The 21,965-nt window shown below is 37.7% G+C and overlaps 1 protein-coding gene and 2 non-coding genes across 3 annotated transcripts; 2 read left to right on the forward strand and 1 right to left on the reverse strand.

Moving 5' to 3' along the window:
• Positions 1-10,744: 10,744 nt before the first annotated feature.
• LOC130629859 (uncharacterized) lies at positions 10,745-14,226 on the reverse strand. Its single transcript, XM_057443233.1, has 7 exons — positions 14,210-14,226; positions 12,355-14,021; positions 12,013-12,226; positions 11,436-11,950; positions 11,186-11,232; positions 10,928-10,978; positions 10,745-10,879 (listed from the first exon to the last, which is right to left on the reverse strand). The coding sequence occupies exons 1-7, from the start codon at positions 14,224-14,226 to the stop codon at positions 10,745-10,747; spliced, it is 2,646 nt and encodes an 881-aa protein (XP_057299216.1).
• Positions 14,227-15,885: 1,659 nt separating this feature from the next.
• Trnag-ucc (transfer RNA glycine (anticodon UCC)) lies at positions 15,886-15,957 on the forward strand. The gene has a single exon. It is a non-coding gene; the product is annotated as a tRNA-Gly (tRNA).
• Positions 15,958-20,708: 4,751 nt separating this feature from the next.
• Positions 20,709-20,780, forward strand: Trnag-ucc (transfer RNA glycine (anticodon UCC)). The gene has a single exon. It is a non-coding gene; the product is annotated as a tRNA-Gly (tRNA).
• Positions 20,781-21,965: the final 1,185 nt, after the last annotated feature.

The following is a 21,965-nucleotide window of genomic DNA, read 5'->3' on the forward strand; positions in this document are numbered from 1 at the left end:
CGCGAAAGTACCTTACCTGTAATAACTTCAACAATTCTTCTGTCAGCGTCAGTGGTGTAAAGGTTAGCATTGTTGCCTTCCAAGCAATAGAACCGGGTTCAAATTCCCGGCCGACGCATTTCGCTGCTAGATTACATGTTCTAGTCTATTAAATTCTGTACGTGTCGTTTCTACCTTGAAGGTGATTAGCAGGGCAAGTTTTGTTTGGACAGTTAATGCTTTCATGTTTTGAAGACACAAGGGAAATGCATATAATACGATGAATGCCCTTATTTTGATCGCAAAAGTGCCTTACCTGCAATACCTCCAACAATTCGGCTGTCAGCGTCGGTGGTGTAAAAGTTAACATTTTTGTCTTCCAAGCAATAGATCCTGGTTCACTTCCCAGTTGACGCATTTGGCTGCTAGATATGATGTTCTAGTCTATTAAATTCTGTACGTGTGGGTTCTCCCTTGAAGATGATTAGGAGGATAAATTTGTTTGGACAGTTAATGTTTTCAAGTTGTTAAGACACAAGGGAAATTCATATAATACGAAAGAAGCCCTTATTTTGATTGCGAAAATACCTTACCTGCAATACCTCCAACAATTCTGCTGTCAGCGTCGGTGTTGCAAAAGTTAACATTTTTGTCTTCCAAGCAATAGATCCTGGTTTACTTCCCAGTTGACGCATTTGGCTGCTATATTTGATGTTCTAGTCTATTAAATTTTGTACGTGTGGGTTCTCCTTTGAAGATGATTAGGAGGATAAATTTTTTTTGACACTTAAGTTTTTCAAGTTGTGAAGACATTAGGGAAATGCATATAATACGAAAGATGTCCTTACTTTGATCGCGAAAGTACCTTACCTGCAATAACTCCAACAATTCTGCTGTCAGTGTCGGTGGTGTAAAGGTTAGCATTGTTGCCTTCCAAGCAATAGATCCTGGTTCGATTCCCGGCCGACGCATTTGGCTGCTAGATTACATGTTCTAGTCTATTAAATTGAGTACGTCTCGTTTCTACTTTGAAGGTGATTAGGAGGGCAAATTTTGTTTGGACAGTTAATGTTTTCAAGTTGTAAAGACACAAGGGAAATGCATATAATGCAAAAGAAGCCCTTATTTTGATCGCGAAAATACCTTACCTGCAATACCTCCAACAATTCTGCTGTCAGCGTCGGTGGTGTAAAAGTTAACATTTTTGTCTTCCAAGAAATAGATCCTGGTTCACTTCCCAGTTGACGCATTTGGCTGCTAGATTTGATGTTCCAGACTATCAAATTCTGTACGTGTGGGTTCTCCTTTGAAGATGATTAGGAGGATAAATTTTTTTTGGCACTTAATGTTTTCAAGTTGTGAAGACACAAGGGAAATGCATATAATGCGAAAGATGTCCTTATTTTGATCATGAAAGTACCTTACCGGTAATAACTCTAACATTTCTGCTCTCGGCGTCAGTGGTGTAAAGTTTAGCATTTTTGTCTTCCAAGCAATAGATCCTGGTTCAATTACAAGTTGATGCATTTTCCTTCTAGATTTCATGAACTAGTCCATTAAATACAGTTCATGTGGTTTCTACTTTGAAGATGATTAGAAAGGCAAATTATGTTGGAGAGTTAATGTTTTCAAGTTGTGAAGACACAATGGAAACGCATATAATACAAAAGATGCCTTTTTTTTGATCGCTAAAGTACCTTACCTGTAATAACTTCAAAAACTCTGCTGAAAGAGTCGGCCGTGAAAAGGTTAGCCTTGTTGCCTTCCAAGCATTAGAGTTCGATTCCTGCCCGACGCAGTTGTTCGCATTTGTTTCAATTCCCAGTTGACACATTTTTCTTCTAGATTTCATGTTTTAGTCTATTAATTTCAGTACGTTTGGTTTCTACTTTGAAGATGATTTGGAGAGCTAATGTTTTTGGAGATTTAATGTTCCAAATTGTGAAGACACAATGGAAATGCATATAATACGAAAGATGTCCTTGTTTTGATCGTAAGAGTGCCTTACCTGTAATAACACCAACATTTCTGCTGTCAGCGTCGGTGGTGTAAAGGTTAACTTTGTTGCCTTCCAAGCAATAGATCCGGGTTATATTTCCGGTGGACGCGTTTAGCTGCTAGATTTCATGTTCCAGTCTATTAAATTCTGTACGTGTGGGTTCTCCCTTGAAGATGATTAGGAGGATAAATTTGTTTGGACAGTTAATGTTTTCAAATTGTGAAGACACAGGGGAAATGCATATAACACGAAGGATGACCTTGTTCTGATCGCAAAAGCATCTTACCTGTAATAACTCCAACAATTCTGCTGTCAGCGTCGGTGGTGAACGGGTTAGCATTGTTGCCTTCCAAGCATTAGAGTTCGAATCCTGGCCGAAGCATTTGTCTGCTAGATTTCATGTTCTAGTCTATTAAATTCAGTTCAGTTGGATTCTACTTTGAAGATGACTAGGAGGGCATATTTGTTTCGACATTTAATGTTCTCAAGTTGTGAAGACACAAGGGAAATGCATATAATGCGAAAGATGTTCTTATTGGGATTGCGAAAGTACCATACCTGTAATAACCACAAAATTTATGCTGTCAGCGTCGGCAGTGTGAAGGTTAGCATTGTTGGCTTCCAAGCAATAGATCCGGGTTCGATTCCTGGCCGTGCCATTTGAATGCTAGATTCCATGTTCTAGTCTATTAAGTTCACTTCATTGGGCTTCTACTTTGAGGATGGTTAGGAGGGCAAAATTTGTCGGACATTTAATGTTTTCAAGTTGTAAAGACACAAGTGTAATGCATATAATGCGAAAGATGTCCTTATTTTGATCATGAAAGTACCTTAACGGTAATAACTCTAACATTTCTGCTCTCGGCGTCACTGGTGTAAAGGTTAGCATTTTTGTCTTCCAAGCAAGAGATCCTGGTTCAAATCCCAGTTGACGCATTTTCCTTCTGGATTCGATTCCTGGGCGACGCACTTGGCTGCTATTTTTCATGTTCTAATCTATTAACTTCAGATCATGCGGTTTCTACTTTAAAGATGATTAGGATGGCGAATATTTTTGGAGAGTCAATGCTTTCAAATTGTGAAGACATAAGGAGAATGCCTATAATACGAAAGATGCCCTTATTTTATCGCGAAAGTACTTTACCTGTAATAACTCCAACAATTTCGCTGTCAGCGTCGGTAGTGCAAAGGTTAGCATTGATGGCTATTTCAGCTTGTGGATAGAAATTATTAGTGGTGTTCCACAAGGTTCGATTCTGGGTCCACTTTTATTCAATATTTATATAAATGATTTAATGTTTATTTTTAATGATAGAGCTGATGTTAAAACTTGTAATTACGCAGATGACAATACACTTTATACATATGGAAAACAATTTGAGGAGATAAAGTTATGTTTAGAAAGTGCTTTTTCAACTGTTAGCACATGGTTTTCCAATAATGTGCTTCAGTTAAATTCTGAGAATTGCAAACTGCTCATTCTGGGAAAATCAAAAAACAAAGAATTTGTTACTTTAAATTTGAAAAATAATATATTACAAGAGTCTCTATACGTAAATTTGTTGGGTATAATTCTGGACAATCAGCTTTCTTTCCGGCAACATGTTCTTCCATTAAGTAAGAAGGCTAATGCCAAGATCAATGCCCTAAAACGTATGTCACCATATATGTCTAATTATAAGCGAAATGTTATTGCTAATTCATTTATTTCTAGCATATTTAACTACTGCCCTCTTATATGGGGATTTTCAAGTAGAGATCTGCTACATAAAGTTAATAGCATTCATAGTAGAGCAAATAGACTTTTATGCGACAGAATTGAAAATGAATGCAGAATCAGTATTCATGAAAAGTTCTGCCGAAAATTGTTAAAGGAGGTTTTTAAAACAAAAATGAAACAGAATCCATCCTACATGAATGTTGTTTTTGCGTTCAAAAACACAGCATATAGTTTCCGTGCATCAAGTTCTCTTGAAAGGTGCAGAACTCGCACCACAAAACATGGTCTATTAAGCGCATCTTATATTGCGTCTAAATTATGGGAGAAGCTTCCAAATTCTGTCCGAAAAGCCCCTTTGTTGTCTTTATTCCATCACCGGCTAAACACCATTCCGTTTATTCAGTGCAGTTGTCGTCTCTGTGCCACATATATTTGTAACGTAGGATACACGAATTAGCTTCTTATTATTATAATATAAATCTCCTATTTTCTTAGAAACTTTATTTTAGGACGATCGATTTTAATTAGCCCAAGGCTAACATTTTTTTTTTAATTAATGTATCTAGCATGTTTTATTGTATATTGTATATCGACTTTAAAGAAAGAATAAATAAAATAAATAAATAATCATCTTCAAAGTAGAAACGACACGTATTGAATTTAATAGACTAGAACATGTAATCTAGTAGCGAAATGCGTCGGCCGTGAATCGAACCCGGATTGCCTTCCAAGCAATAGATCCGGGTTCGATTCCCGGCCGACGCATTTCGCTACTAGATTACATGTTTGATCAAAATAAGGACATCTTTCGCATTATATGCATTACGCTTGTGTCTTCACAACTTGAAAACATTAACTGACCAAAAAAACTTGCCCTCCTTATCATCTTTAAAGTAAAAACCACACATACTAAATTTAATGGTCTAGAACATGAAATCTAGCAGCCAAATGCGTCAGCTTGGAAACGAACCCGGATCTATCACTTGGAAGGCAACGATGCTAACCTTTACACTACCGACGCTGAAAGCAAAATTGTTAGAGTTTTTGCAGGTAAGATACTTTAGCGATAAAAATAAGGGCATCTTTCGCATTATATGCATTTCACTTGCGTATTCACAACTTGAAAACACAACTGTCCAAAAAATCTGCCCTCCTAATCATCTTCAAAGTAGAATCCACCTGAACTGAATTTAATAGACCAAATGCGTCGGCCAGGAATCGGAGCCGGATCTATTGCTTGGAAGGCAACAACGCTAACCTTTACACCACCGACGATGGCAGCAGAATTTTTTAGATTTATTGCAGGTAAGTTAATTTCGCGATCATAATAAGAATACCTTTCGTATTATATGCATTTCCATTGTGCCGTCACAACTTGAATCATTAACTGAACAAAAAAACTTGCCCCCCTAATTATCTTTAAAGTACAAACCACACTTACTAAATTTCATGGTCTAAAACATGAAATAAAGCAACCAAATGCGATGGTCAGGAATCGAACCCGGATCTATGGTTTGGAAGGCAACAAAGTTAACTTTTACTCCACCGACGCTGACAGAAGAAATGTGGGAGTTATTAGAGGTAAGGCACTTTTACGAACAAAATAAGGGCATCTTTCGTATTATATGCATTTCCCATGTGTCTTCACAATTTGAAAACATTAACTGTGGAAAAAAATTCGTCCTCCTAATCCTCTTCACAGTAACAACCACATGAACTGAATTTAATGGACTGGAACATGAAATTTACCAGCAAAACGCGTCGACCGGGAATCCAACACGGATCTATCGCTTGGAAGGCTACAATGCTAACCTTTGCACTACCAACGCTGACAGCGGAATTGTTGGATTTATTGCAGGTAAAGTACTTGATACCCTTATTTTGATCGCTAAATTACCTTACCTGTAATAACTTCAACAATTCTGCTGAAAGAGTCGGTGGTGTAAAGGTTAGCATTTCTGTTCTCCAAGCAATAGATCCTGGTTCAATTCCAAGTTGACGCATTTTCCTTCTAGATTTCATGAACTAGTCAATTAAATTCAGTTCATGTGGTTTCTACTTTGAAGATGATTAGAAGGGCAAATTATGTTGGAGAGTTAATGTTTTCAAGTTGTGAAGACACAATGGAAACGCATATAATACAAAAGATGCCTTTTTTTTGATCGCTAAAGTACCTTACCTGTAATAACTTCAAAAACTCTGCTGAAAGAGTCGGCCGTGAACAGGTTAGCCTTGTTGCCTTCCAAGCATTAGAGTTCGATTCCTGCCCGACGCAGTTGTTCGCATTTGTTTCAATTCCCAGTTGACACATTTTTCTTCTAGATTTCATGTTTTAGTCTATTAATTTCAGTACGTTTGGTTTCTACTTTGAAGATGATTTGGAGAGCTAATGTTTTTGGAGATTTAATGTTCCAAATTGTGAAGACACAATGGAAATGCATATAATACGAAAGATGTCCTTGTTTTGATCGTAAGAGTGCCTTACCTGTAATAACTCCAACATTTCTGCTGTCAGCGTCGGTGGTGTAAAGGTTAACTTTGTTGCCTTCCAAGCAATAGATCCGGGTTATATTTCCGGTGGACGCGTTTAGCTGCTAGATTTCATGTTCCAGTCTATTAAATTCAGTTCATGTGGTTGTTACTTTGAAGATGATTAGGAGAGCGAATTTTTTTCGACATTTAATGTTCTCAAGTTGTGAAGACACAAGGGAAATGCATATAATGCGAAAGATATTCTTATTATGATCGCGAAAGTACCTTACCTGCATTAAATCAAAAAATTCTGATGCCATCGTCGGTGGTGTAAAGGTTAGCGTTGTTGCCTTCCAAGCAATAGATCCGGCTCAGATTCCTGGCCGACGCATTTGGCTGCTAGATTTCATTTTCTAGTCTATTAATTTCAGTACGTATGGTTGCTACTTTCATGATGATTAGGAGAGGAAGTTTTCTTGGACAGTTTATGTTTTCAAGTAGTGAAAATACCCAAGGGAACTGCGTATAATACGACAGATGCCCTTTTTTTGATCGCTAAATTACCTTACCTGTAATAACTTCAACAATTCTGCTGAAAGAGTCGGTGGTGTAAAGGTTAGCCTTTCTGTTTTCCAAGCAATAGATCCTGGTTCAATTCAAAGTTGACGCATTTTCCTTCTAGATTTCATGAACTAGTCCATTAAATTCAGTTCATGTGGTTTCTACTTTGAAGATGATTAGAAGGGCAAATTATGTTGGAGAGTTAATGTTTTCAAGCTGTGAAGACACAACGGAAATGCATATAATACAAAACATGCCCTTAATTTGATCGCGAAAGTACTTTACCTGCAATAAATCCAACAATTCCGCTGTCAGCGTTGGTAGTGCAAAGGTTAGCATTGTTGCCTTCCAAGCAATAGATCCGTGTTGGATTCCCGGGCGACGCGTTTTGCTGCTAGATTTCATGTTCCAGTCTATTAAATTCAGTTCATGTGGTTGTTACTTTGAAGATGATTAGGAGGGCGAATTTTTTTCGACAGTTAATGTTTTCAAATTGTGAAGACACAAGGGAAATGCATATAATACGAAAGATGCCCTTATTTTTTTCGCAAAAGTGCCTTACCTCTAATAACTCCAACATTTCTTCTGTCAGCGTCGGTGGTGTAAAAGTTAACTTTGTTGCCTTCCAAACCATAGATCCGGGTTCGATTCCTGACCATCGCATTTGGTTGCTTGATTTCATGTTCTAAACCATGAAATTTAGTACGTGTGGTTTTTACTTCAAAGATGATTAGGAGGGCAAGTTTTTTTGTTCAGTTAATGATTCAAGTTGTAAAGGCACTATGGAAATGCATATAATACGAAGATGCCCTTACTTTAATCGCAAAAGTGCCTTACCTGTAATAACTCCGACAATTCTGCTGTCAGCAGCGGTGGTGAACGGGTTAGCATTGTTGCCTTCCAAGCATTAGAGTTCGAATCCTGGCCGAAGCATTTGTCTGCTAGATTTCATGTTCTAGTCTATTAAATTCAGTTCAGGTGGATTCTACTTTGAAGATGATTAGGAGGGCATATTTGTTTTGACATTTAATGTTCTCAAGTTGTGAAGACACAAGGGAAATGCATATAAAGCGAAAAATGTTCTTGTTGGGGTCGCAAAAGTACCATACCTGTAATAACCACAAAACTTATGCTGTCAGCGTCGGCGGTGTGAAGGTTAGCATTGTTGGCTTCCTAGCAATAGATCCGGGTTCAATTCCTGGCCGTGCCATTTCAATGCTAGATTTCATCTTCTAGTCTATTAAGTTCAGTTCATTGGCCTTCTACTTTGAGGATGATTAGGAGGGCAAAATTTGTCGGACATTTAATGTTTTCAAGTTGTGAAGACACAAGCGTAATGCATATAATACGAAAGATGTCCTTATTTTGATCGCGAAAGTACATTACCGGTAATAACTCCATCATTTCTGCTTTTAGCGTCGGTGGTGTAAAGGTTAGCATTTCTGTTCTCCAAGCAATAGATCCTGGTTCAATTCCAAGTTAACGCAATTTCCTTCTACATTTCATGATCTAGTCTATTAAATTCAGTTCATGTGGTTTCTACTTTGAAGATGATTAGAAGGGCAAATTTTGTTGGAGAGTTAATGTTTTCAAGTTGTGAAGACACAAGCGAAATTCATATGATACGAAAGATGCATTTATTTTGATAGCGAAAGTACCTTACCTGCAATAACTCTAAAAATTCTGCTGTCATCGTCGGTGGTGTAAAGGTTAGCGTTGTTGCACTCCGAGCAATAGATCCGGCTCCGATTCCTGGCCGACGCATTTGGCTGCTAGATTTCATGTTCTAGTCTATTAATTTCAGTACGTATGGTTGCTACTTTCATGATGATTAGGAGAGCAAGTTTTCTTGGACAGTTTATGTTTTCAAGTAGTGAAAAGACACATAGGAAATGCGTACAATACGAGAGATGCGTTTCGTAACAAATTATCGCATGAGTTCATGTCCTTCTTGAGATCAACAGTCATCCAATCACATGGCTTACCGCGAACTTTTTTACGAATTAATAGAGCCATGGAATCGTAGGTGCGATATATAATTCCCTTTAACAAAGACCATGCTTTATTGACGTTCGTTGAATTATGAACATCTTGAAAATTCTGTGATGAAAGTGTTTGACAAAATTTATCTTTGTCATAATTTCGATAGTTTCGACAATTTATTGTTTTGCTAACGAAACGGGTGTGATGTTGTTTTCTAATACAACATATAAGGTCATGGTCACTAACAGAAATGGGGATGACTTTGGTATCCGCTATAACTGTGCAATTAGTTGTAGCGATAATGTCGATAAGAGTTTGTGACGTTTCCGCTATTCGGGTTGGTGATTCAATGACTTGTTTAAAACCGTGTAACGTTAAAGCTGTTTTAATCCCAACATGATCGTTCTTTTTCAGAAAATCGACATTAAGGTCCCCTAAGATTATAACTTCTTTGATACCGTCTAATGTTAATGACAGTACATCAGATAGAAGATATGAAAAATCTTTATTAAGATACTTTGAATTATCCGGGGGTCTATAAATTACGGAAAGTAAATACGATTTCGCATTTTTTGGACATATTTCTAACCAAATACCTTCAATTTCATTTATTTCTAGATCGTGTCGCCTTTTATAAATAACATGATCAGCAACATAAAATGCTACTCCACCTCCTTTTCCAAATTTACGAGATTTGTGTATAAATGTGTATCCATTAATTGCAAACATGTCCTCCGGTTCATCTCTCGTATGTATTTCCGTAAGAGAAAAAATGTCGATTTTTCTGTTGTTTATAAGAATGTTCGAAATCTCAGCAAAATTTGCCCATAGACCTGTAACGTTCAGGTGAAACATATTCATACCCTTTGCATTAGTAAATTCACGGATTTCATCTGTGGCATTAGGTCCAGGACACTTTTCAACATCACCGCTTAAAAGCAACAACACAAACAACCATCTGCTTCGTCTAGAGAAATCTACTCGCGTTTTGTTAAGACTTGTAAAAAATCACGATTCAATGTTACAAATACTACTACTCTCGACAATATCCATACCACTTTTTAAACAAAGCGAATAGTTTTCATTTGAGCATAAGTAAAAACGTTTTTGCAGCAATAATACAACAAATAATAGAGCAGCCACAAACGCTGCTGCTTTCTGTGCTGCCATTTTGATTAATATAATACAAAAGATGCCCTTATCTTGTTCGCAAAAGTGCCTTACCTGTAATTACTTCAACATCTCTTCTGTCAGCGTCGGTGGTGTAAAGGTTAACTTTGTTGCCTTCCAAACAATAAATCCGGGTTCAATTCCTGACCGACGCATTTGGCTGCTAAATTTCATGTTCTAAATCATGAAATTTAGTACCTGTGGTCTCTACTTTAAAGATGATTAGGAGGGCAAATTTTTTTGTCCAGTTAATGTTTCAAGTTGTGAAGACACAATGGAAATGCCTATAATACGAAAGATGTCCTTATTTTGATCGCGAAAGTACATTACCGGTAATAACTCCATCATTTCTGCTTTTAGCGTCGGTGGTGTAAAGGTTAGCATTTCTGTTCTCCAAGCAATAGATCCTGGTTCAATTCCTGGCCGACGCATTTGGCTGCTAGATTTCATGTTCTAGTCTATTAATTTCAGTACGTATGGTTGCTACTTTCATGATGATTAGGAGAGCAAGTTTTCTTGGACAGTTTATGTTTTCAAGTAGTGAAAAGACACATAGGAAATGCGTACAATACGAGAGATGCGTTTATTTTGATCGCTAAATTACCTTACCTGTAATAACTTCAACAATTTTGCTGAAAGAGTCGGTGGTGTAAAGGTTAGCATTTCTGTTCTCCAAGCAATATATCCTGGTTCAATTTTAAGTTGACGCATTTTCCTTCTAGATTTCATGATCTAGTCTATTAAATTGAGTTCATGTGGTTTCTACTTTGAAGATGATTAGAAGGGCAAATTTTGTTGGAGAGTTAAAGTTTTCAAGTTGTGAAGACACAAGGAGAATGCATATAATACGAAAGATGCCCTTATTTTGATCGCGAAAGTACTTTACATGCAATAACTCCTAAAATTCCGCTCTCAGCATCGGTAGTGCAAAGGTTAGAATTGTTGACTTCCAAGCGATAGATCCGAGTTGTTTTCCCGGCCGACGCGTTTGGCTGCTAGATTTCATGTTCCAGTCTATTAAATTCAGTTCATGTGGTTGTTACTTTATTGATGATTAGGAAGACCAATGTTTTTCGACAATTAATGTTTCCAAACTGTGAAGACACAAGGAAAATGCATATAATACGAAGGATGACCTTGTTTTGATCACAAAAGAACCTTACCTGTAATAACTCCAACAATTCTGCTGTCAGCGTCGGTGGTGTGAAGGTTAGCATTGTTGCCTTCCAAGCAATAGATCCGGTTTCGATTCTTGGCGACGCAATTTATTTATTTATTTATTTATTTCACGAATGTTTTACAAGGATGGCCATTTCAGACATTATGAAGTCTGTTATCAACATGGGTCCTTGGAATAAATAGGATAAAAAAAATATTAGTAACAATAAAACAAGAAAATGTAAATGTACAATAAAAACGGTGAGTATAAAATATATAAACTGCAAAAAACACACAGACAAAAGGCTAAAAGTCAAAATACCACACTAGAAAATGAGTTGATCAAGACGAAAAACAAAAAACAAACAAAAAGTCATAAAAAGGACTAAATACGCAGATAATATTCTCTCAGTTGCGACTTAAAAATATTGTATGATTCACATTTTCTAATGTCCAACGGGAGTGTATTGTGAATATGTGCTCCAGTGTAACAGAAAGATCCACGAGCATATTCCAAACGAAGATTAGGTAATTTCAAGCTATTTCTGTTGTTACGTGTGTTTCTTGTGTGGTTTGTTTTTGTGAAGTAATTTTTAAAATTTTCACACACATCGTTGTCCAAGCAACGGCGAATGAAATTACAAGCTCGCATTTCTATCATATTGACAGTATCAGGTGGTGTCAAGAATTGATTTCCAATAATTAAAGTTGCTCGTCTATGTAAAGATTGGAGTTTGAGTAGTTGTGTCTGAGAATTCTTAAGGTGAACAAATCCGCAATATGTTAATACTGGTTGAATCATTGTTTGAAAAATTGCCAATGCAGCTTTATCTGTAATCAGCGGTCGAATGCGATATAGTAAACGTAATCTACCGGAAGCTTTTTGATACGTTAAATCAAAGTTGTTGCTCAAATTCAATGATGGTTCGATAAGTACACCAAGATATTTATACGTGGATGTTACCCTCACAGTTTGGTACCGGAAGTTACGTTTAATGAGCTGTTTTGTTTAGAGAGGTTATTTTTCGAACCAAATAACATTGCTTCAGCTTTTCCTGCTCCGAGATTTAAAATTAATTCATTTTCCAAACACCATGCAAGTACACACTTCATGTCGGATGAAAGACGGGTTTCAACAAATAAAACAGTATCGTCTGCATATTTGACTACTTCAGAGTGTTTCACTACGGTACAAAGATCATTGAAAAACATAATAAATAGTAGTGGGCCCAAAATTGACCCTTGTGGTACTCCACTATTGACTGGATGTTCATCAGAAAAGAATTTTTGTATTGAACTTGCTGAAATCTACCAAACAAATAGTCTGTGAACCACTCGTGTCCGTCTCCAACAATTCCAAAACTGCTTAATTTTGACAGTAGTTTACCATGACTTAACATGTCGAATGCTTTTGTGAGGTCTAAAAATACGGCACCGACCATTTTGCCATCGTTAACCTTCAATTTCACAGTGTCGATAAAGATTGTTGCAGCCAGTTCAGTTGAGCGACGAGGCCTGAAACCGAACTGGTTGTTGTTTATTAAATTGTTACTTTCAAGATATGCAGTCAATTGTTCATGCACAACTTTTTCAATCACCTTGGATATAGCTGGAATAACAGATATTGGTCTATAGTTATTAACAGATGACCTTGCTCCAGATTTGAAAAGTGGTAACACTTTGGTGCGTTTCCAGTCACTTGGAAATGTTGAAGTTTCAAAAGACATGTTAATAATATATGTCAGTGGTGAAGCGATTACCTCCATGCAGTCTTTGAGTAACCAGGATGGTAGATCATCTAGCCCAACAGACTTTTTACGATTTAATGATTGTAGATGTTTCATGGTTTCATTAACAGTGATTGGTTTAAGTCGAAATTTTGGGTTTGATTTACTCGGTATTTCTTTATGATATTTCCAGACGGAGTTTGTCAACACAAAAGCAGATCTTTTAAGTGAATTTACAACATTAGAAAAAAATCTACAAAACGCATTAGCAATAGAATGTTGATCGGTTACCAATTTCTTGTCGATTTGTATAGTAGTATTCACTTGAGAGTTCGATCTAAGTGGAAATACTTTTTTTATCGACTGCCAGAAGGATTCTGGATTTCCGGTGTTCTCCTCAAATAACTGTCGCTGATACGTATTCTTTGCTTTACGAACTTTATTATTAACCTTGTTTCTTATTTTTTTATAAGCGGTGATATCTGCTTCTGATTTGGTTTTACGCGATTTTCGTAACAAATTATCGCGTGAGTTCATCTCCTTTTTGAGATCAACAGTCATCCAATCACATGGCTTACCGCGAACTTTTTTACGAATTAATAGAGCCATGGAATCGTAGGTGCGATATATAATTTCCTTTAACAAAGACCATGCTTTTTTGACGTTCGTTGAATTATAAACATCTTGAAAATTCTGTGATGAAAGTGTTTGACAAAATTTATCTTTGTCATAATTTCGATAGTTTCGACAATTTATTGTTTTGCTAACGAAACGGGTGTGATGTTGTTTTCTAATACAACATATAAGGTCATGGTCACTAAAAGAAATGGGGATGACTTTGGTATCCGCTATAACTGTGCAATTAGTTGTAGCGATAATGTCGATAAGAGTTTGTGACGTTTCCGCTATTCGGGTTGGTGATTTAATGACTTGTTTAAAACCGTGTAACGTTAAAGCTGTTTTAATCCCAACATGATCGTTCTTTTTCAGGAAATCGACATTAAGGTCCCCTAAGATTATAACTACTTTGATACCGTCTAATGTTAATGACAGTACATCAGATAGAAGATATGAAAAATCTTTATTAAGATACTTTGAATTATCCGGGGGTCTATAAATTACGGAAAGTAAATACGATTTCGCATTTTTTGGACATATTTCTAACCAAATACCTTCAATTTCATTTATTTCTAGATCGTGTCGCCTTTTATAAATAACATGATCAGCAAAATAAAATGCTACTCCTTTATTCCTTTTCCAAATTTACGAGATTTGTGTATAAATGTGTATCCATTAATTGCAAACATGTCCTCCGGTTCATCTCCCGTATGTATTTTCGTAAGAGAAAAAATGTCGATTTTTCTGTTGTTTATAAGAATGTCGAAATCTCAGCAAAATTTGCCCATAGACCTCTAACGTTCAGGTGAAACATATTCATACCCTTTCTGTGCTGCCATTTTGATTAATATAATACAAAAGATGCCCTTATCTTGTTCGCAAAAGTGCCTTACCTGTAATTACTTCAACATCTCTTCTGTCAGCGTCGGTGGTGTAAAGGTTAACTTTGTTGCCTTCCAAACAATAGATCCTGGTTCAATTCCAAGTTAACGCAATTTCTTTCTACATTTCATGATCTAGTCTATTAAATTCAGTTCATGTGGGTTCTACTTTGAAGATGATTAGAAGGGCAAATTTTGTTGAAGAGTTAATGTTTTCAAGTTGTGAAGACACAAGCGAAATTCATATGATACGAAAGATGCATTTATTTTGAGCGCGAAAGTACCTTACCTGCAATAACTCTAAAAATACTGCTGTCATCGTCGGTGGTGTAAAGGTTAGCGTTGTTGCATTCCAAGCAATAGATCCGGCTCCAATTCCTGGCCGACGCATTTGGCTGCTAGATTTCATGTTCTAGTCTACTAATTTCAGTACGTATGGTTGCTAATTTCATGATGATTAGGAGAGCAAGTTTTCTTGGACAGTTTATGTTTTCAAGTAGTGAAAAGACACATAGGAAATGCGTACAATACGAGAGATGCGTTTATTTTGATCGCTAAATTACCTTACCTGTAATAACTTCAACAATTCTGCTGAAAGAGTCGGTGGTGTAAAGGTTAGCATTTCTGTTCTCCAAGCAATATATCCTGGTTCAATTTTAAGTTGACGCATTTTCCTTCTAGATTTCATGATCTAGTCTATTAAATTGAGTTCATGTGGTTTCTACTTTGAAGATGATTAGAAGGGCAAATTTTGTTGGAGAGTTAAAGTTTTCAAGTTGTGAAGACACAAGGAGAATGCATATAATACGAAAGATGCCCTTATTTTGATCGCGAAAGTACTTTACCTGCAAAAACTCCTGAAATTCCGCTCTTAGCGTCGGTAGTGCAAAGGTTAGAACTGTTGACTTCCAAGCGATAGATCCGAGTTGTTTTCCCGGCCGACGCGTTTGGCTGCTAGATTTCATGTTCCAGTCTATTAAATTCAGTTCATGTGGTTGTTACTTTATTGATGATTAGGAAGACCAATGTTTTTCGACAATTAATGTTTCCAAACTGTGAAGACACAAGGAAAATGCATATAATACAAAGGATGACCTTGTTTTGATCACAAAAGAACCTTACCTGTAATAACTCCAACAATTCTGCTGTCAGCGTCGATGGTGTGAAGGTTAGCATTGTTGCCTTCCAAGCAATAGATCCGGTTTCGATTCTTGGCGACGCAATTTCCTGCTAGCCTTCAAGTTGTGAAGACACAACGGAAATGCATATAATACAAAAGATGCCCTTATTTTGATCGCGAAAGTACTTTTCCTGCAATAAATCCAACAATTCCGCTGTCAGCGTTGGTAGTGCAAAGATTAGCATTGTTGCCTTCCCAGCCATAGATCCGTGTTGGATTCCCGGTCGACTCGTTTTGCTGCTAGATTTCATGTTCCAGGTTATTAAATTAAGTTCATGTGGTTGTTACTTTGAAGATGATTAGGAGGGCGAATTTTTTTCGACAGTTAATGTTTTCAAATTGTGAAGACACAAGGGATATGCATATAATACGAAAGATGCCCTTATTTTGTTCGCAAAAGTGCCTTACCTGTAATAACTCCAATATTTCTGCTGTCAGCGTCGGTGGTGCAAAGGTTAGCAATGTTGCCTTCCAAGCAATAGATCCGGGTTCAATTCCCAGCCGACGCACTTGCCTGCTAGATTTCTTGTTCTAATCTATTAAGTTCAGATCATGTGGTTGTTACTTTGAAGATGATTAGGAGGGCGAATTTTTTTCGACAGTTAATGTTTTCTAATTGTGAAGACGCAAGGGAAATGCATATAACACGAAGAATGACCTTGTTTTGATCGCGAAAGCACCTTAACTGTAATAACTCCAACAATTCCGCTGTCAGCGTCGGTGGTGTAAAGGTTAGCAATGTTGACTTCCTAGCCATAGATCCGTGTTGGATTCCCGGTCGACTCGTTTTGCTGCTAGATTTCATGTTCCAGGTTATTAAATTAAGTTCATGTGGTTGTTACTTTGAAGATGATTAGGAGGGCGAATTTTTTTCGACAGTTAATGTTTTCAAATTGTGAAGACACAATAGAAATCCATATAATAGGAAAGATGTCCTTGTTTTGATCGTAAGAGTGCCTTACCTGTAATAACTCCAACATTTCTGCTGTCAGCGTCGGTGATGTTAAGGTTAGCATTGTGGCCTTCCAAGCAACAGATCCTGGTTCAATTCCAAGTTAACGCATTTTCCTTCTACATTTCATGATCTACTCTATTAAATTCAGTTTATGTGGTTGTTACTTTGAAGATGATTAGGAGGGCGAATTTTTTTCGACAGTTACTGTTTTCAAATTGTGAAGACACAGGGGAAATGCATATAACACGAAGGATGACCTTGTTCTGATCGCGAAAGCATCTTACCTGTAATAACTCCAACAATTCTGCTGTCAGCGTCGATGTTGAACGGGTTAGCATTGTTGCCTTCCAAGCATTAGAGTTCGAATCCTGGCCGAAGCATTTGTCTGCTAGATTTCATGTTCTAATCTATTAAATTCAGTTCAGGTGGATTCTACTTTGAAGATGATTAGGAGGGCATATTTGTTTCGACATTTAATGTTCTCAAGTTGTGAGGACACAAGGGAAATGCATATAATGCGAAAGATGTTCTTATTGGGATCGCGAAAGTACCATACCTGTAATAACCACAAACTTTATGCTGTCAGCGTCGGCGGTGTGAAGGTTAGCATTGTTGGCTTCCAAACAATAGATCCGGGTTCGATTCCTGGCCGTGCCATTTGAATGCTAGATTCCATGTTCTAGTCTATCAAGTTCACTTCATTGGGCTTCTACTTTGAGGATGATTAGGAGGGCAAAATTTGTCGGACATTTAATGTTTTCAAGTTGTGAAGACACAAGCGTAATGCATATAATGTGAAAGATGCCCTTATTTTGTTCGCAAAAGTGCCTTACCGCTAATAACTCCAACATTTCTTCTGTCAGCGTCGGTGGTGTAAAAGTTAACTTTGTTGCCTTCCAAACCATAGATCCGGGTTCGATTCCTGACCATCGCATTTGGTTGCTTGATTTCATGTTCTAGACCATGAAATTTAGTACGTGTGGTTTCTACTTAAGGATGATTAGGAGGGCAAGTTTTTTTGTTCAGTTAATGATTCAAGTTGTGAAGGCACAATGGAAATGCATATAATACCAAAGATGCCGTTATTTTGATCGCGAAAGTACTTTACCTGCAATAACTCCTAAAATTCCGCTCTCAGCGTCGGTAGTGCAAAGGTTAGAATTGTTGACTTCCAAGCAATAGATCCGAGTTGTTTTCCCGGCCGACGCGTTTGGCTGCTAGATTTCATGTTCCAGTCTATTAAATTCAGTTCATGTGGTTGTTACATTTAAGATGATTTGGATGGCCAATTTTTTTCGACAGTTAATGTTTTCAAACTGTGAAGACACAAGGGAAATGCACATAATAAGAAGGATGACGTTGCTTTGATCGCGAAAGTACCTTACCTGTAATAACACCAACAATTCTGCTGTCAGCGTCGGTGGTGTGAAGGTTAGCATTGTTGCCTTGCAAGCAATAGATCCGGTTTCGATTCTTGGCGACGCAATTTCCTGCTAGACTTCAAGTTGTGAAGACACAACGGAAATGCATATACTACAAAAGATGCCCTTATTTTGATCGCGAAAGTACTTTACCTGTAATAACTCTAACAATTCCGCTGTCAGCGTTGGTAGTGCAAAGGTTAGCATTGTTGCCTTCCAAACCATAGATCCGGGTTCGATTCCTGACCATCGCATTTGGTTGCTTGATTTCATGTTCTAGACCATGAAATTTAGTACGTGTGGTTTCTACTTTAAAGATGATTAGGAGGGCAAGTTTTTTTGTTCAGTTAATGATTCAAGCTGTAAAGGCACAATGGAAATGCATATAATACGAAGATGCCCTTACTTTAATCGCAAAAGTGCCTTACCTGTAATAACTCCGACAATTCTGCTGTCAGCAGCGGTGGTGAACGGGTTAGCATTGTTGCCTTCCAAGCATTACAGTTCGAATCCTGGCCGAAGCAATTGTCTGCTAGATTTCATGTTCTAGTCTATTAAATTCAGTTCAGGTGGATTCTACTTTGAAGATGATTAGGAGGGCATATTTGTTTCGACATTTAATGTTCTCAAGTTGTGAAGACACATGGGAAATGCATATAATGCGAAATATGTTCTTATTGGGATCGCGAAAGTACCATACCTGTAATAACCACAAAATTTATGCTGTCAGCGTCGGCGGTGTGACGGTTAGCATTGTTGGCTTCCAAACAATAGATCCGGGTTCGATTCCTGGCCGTGCCATTTGTATGCTAGATTCCATGTTCTAGTCTATTAAGTTCACTTCATTGGGCTTCTACTTTGAGGATGATTAGGAGGGCAAAATTTGTCGGACATTTAATGTTTTCAAGTTGTGAAGACACAAGCGTAATGCATATAATGTGAAAGATGTCCTTATTTTGATCATGAAAGTACCTTAACGGTAATAACTCTAACATTTCTGCTCTCAGCGTCAGTGGTGTAAAGGTTAGCATTTTTGTCTTCCAAGCAAGAGATCCTGGTTCAAATCCCAGTTGACGCATTTTCCTTCTAGATTCGATTCCCGGGCGACGCACTTGGCTGCTATTTTTCATGTTCTAATCTATTAACTTTAGATCATGCGGTTTCTACTTTAAAGATGACTAGGAGGGCGAATTTTTTTGGAGAGTCAGTGTTTTCAAGTTGTGAAGACATAAGGAGAATGCCTATAATAGGAAAGATGCCCTTATTTTGATCGCGAAAGTACTTTACCTGTAATAACTCCAACAATTCCGCTGTCAGCGTCGGTAGTGCAAAGGTTAGCATTGTTGACTTCCAAGCGATATATCCAAGTTGGCTTCCCGGCCGACGCGTTTTGCTGCTAGATTTCATGTTCCCGTCTATTAAATTCAGTTCATGTGGTTGTTACATTTAAGATGATTAGGAGGGCCATTTTTTTCGACAGTTAATGTTTTCAAACTGTGAAGACACAAGAGAAATGCATATAATACGAAGGATGACCTTGTTTTGATCACGAAAGAACCTTACCTGTAATAACACCAACAATTCTGCTGTCACCGTCGGGGGTGTGAAGGTTAGCATTGTTGCCTTCCAAGCAATAGATCCGGTTTCGATTCTTGGTGACGCAATTTCCTGCTAGACTTCAAGTTGTGAATACACAACGGAAATGCATATAATACAAAAGATGCCCGTATTTTGATCGCGAAAGTAGTTTACCTGTAATAACTCTAACAATTCCGCTGTCAGCGTTGGTAGTGCAAAGGTTAGCATTGTTGCCTTCCAAACCATAGATCCGGGTTCGATTCCTGACCATCGCATTTGGTTGCTTGATTTCATGTTCTAGACCATGAAATTTAGTACGTGCGGTTTCTACTTTAAAGATAATTAGGAGGGCAAGTTTTTTTGTTCAGTTAATGATTCAAGTTGTGAAGGCACAATGGAAATGCATATAATACGAAGATGCCCTTACTTTAATCGCAAAAGTGCCTTACCTTTAATAACTCCGACAATTCTGCTGTCAGCAGCGGTGGTGAACGGGTTAGCATTGTTGCCTTCTAAGCATTACAGTTCGAATCCTGGCGGAAGCAATTGTCTGCTAGATTTCATGTTCTAGTCTATTAAATTCAGTTCAGGTGGATTCTACTTTGAAGATGATTAGGAGGGCATATTTGTTTCGACATTTAATGTTCTCAAGTTGTGAAGACACAAGGGAAATGCATATAATGCGAAAGATGTTCTTATTAGGATCGCGAAAGTACCATACCTGTAATAACCACAAAATTTATGCTGTCAGCGTCGGCGGTGTGAAGGTTAGCATTGTTGGCTTCCAAGCAATAGATCCGGCTCCGATTCCTGACCGACGCATTTGGCTGCTAGATTTCATGTTCTAGTCTATTAATTTCAGTACGTATGGTTGCTACTTTCATGATGGTTAGGAGACCAAGTTTTCTTGGACAGTTTATGTTTTCAAGTAGTGAAAAGACACAAAGGAAATGCGTACAATACGAGAGATGCGTTTATTTTGATCGCTAAATTACCTTACCTGTAATAACTTCAACAATTCTGCTGAAAGAGTCGGTGGTGTAAAGGTTAGCATTTCTGTTCTCCAAGCAATATATCCTGGTTCAATTCTAAGTTGACGCATTTTCCTTCTAGATTTCATGATATAGTCTATTAAATTGAGTTCATGTGGTTTCTACTTTGAAGATGACTAGGAGGGCGAGTTTTTTTGGAGAGTCAATGTTTTCAAGTTGTGAAGACATAAGGAGAATGCCTATAATACGAAAGATGCCCTTATTTTGATCGCGAAAGTACTTTACCTGTAATAACTCCAACAATTCTGCTGTCAGCGTCGGTGGTGTAAAGATTAGCATTGTGGCCTTCCAAGCAATAGATCCGGGTTCGATTCCCGGCCGACGCATTTGGCTGTTAGATTTCATGTTCTAGTCTATTAAATTCAGTTTTTGTGGTTCCTACTTAAAAGATGATTAGGAGGACAAATTTTTTTTGACACTTATTGTTTTCAAGTTGTGAAGACACAAGGGAAATGCATATAATACGTAAGATGCCCTTATTTTGATCGCGAAAGTACCTTACCTGCAATAACTCCAACAATTCCGCTCTCAGCGTCAGTAGTGCAAAGGTTAGCATTGTTGACTTCCAAGCGATATATCCAAGTTGTCTTCCCGGCTGACGCGTTTTGCTGCTAGATTTCATGTTCCCGTCTATTAAATTCAGTTCATGTGGTTGTTACATTTAAGATGATTAGGAGGGCCATTTTTTTTCGACAGTTAATGTTTTCAAACTGTGAAGACACAAGGGAAATGCATATAATACGAAGGATGACCTTGTTTTGATCACGAAAGAACCTTACCTGTAATAACACCAACAATTCTGCTGTCAGCGTCGGTGGTGTGAAGGTTAGCATTGTTGCCTTCCAAGCAATAGATCCGGTTTCGATTCTTGGCGACGCAATTTCCTGCTAGACTTGAAGTTGTGAAGACACAACGGAAATGCATATACTACAAAAGATGCCCTTATTTTGATCGCGAAAGTACTTTACCTGTAATAACTCTAACAATTCCGCTGTCAGCGTTGGTAGTGCAAAGGTTAGCATTGTTGCCTTCCAAACCATAGATCCGGGTTCGATTCCTGACCATCGCATTTGGTTGCTTGATTTCATGTTCTCGACCATGAAATTTAGTACGTGTGGTTTCTACTTTAAAGATGATTAGGAGGGCAAGTTTTTTTGTTCAGTTAATGATTCAAGTTGTAAAGGCACAATGGAAATGCATATAATACGAAGATGCCCTTACTTTAATCGCAAAAGTGCCTTACCTGTAATAACTCCGACAATTCTGCTGTCAGCAGCGGTGGTGGACGGGTTAGCATTGTTGCCTTCCAAGCATTACAGTTGGAATCCTGGCCGAAGCAATTGTCTGCTAGATTTCATGTTCTAGTCTATTAAATTCAGTTCAGGTGGATTCTACTTTGAAGATGATTAGGAGGGCATATTTGTTTCGACATTTAATGTTCTCAAGTTGTGAAGACACAAGGGAAATGCATATAATGCGAAATATGTTCTTATTGGGATCGCGAAAGTACC

The sequence above is a fragment of the Hydractinia symbiolongicarpus genome, chromosome 2, assembly GCF_029227915.1.
Source record: "Hydractinia symbiolongicarpus strain clone_291-10 chromosome 2, HSymV2.1, whole genome shotgun sequence".
Lineage (NCBI taxonomy): Eukaryota > Metazoa > Cnidaria > Hydrozoa > Anthoathecata > Hydractiniidae > Hydractinia > Hydractinia symbiolongicarpus.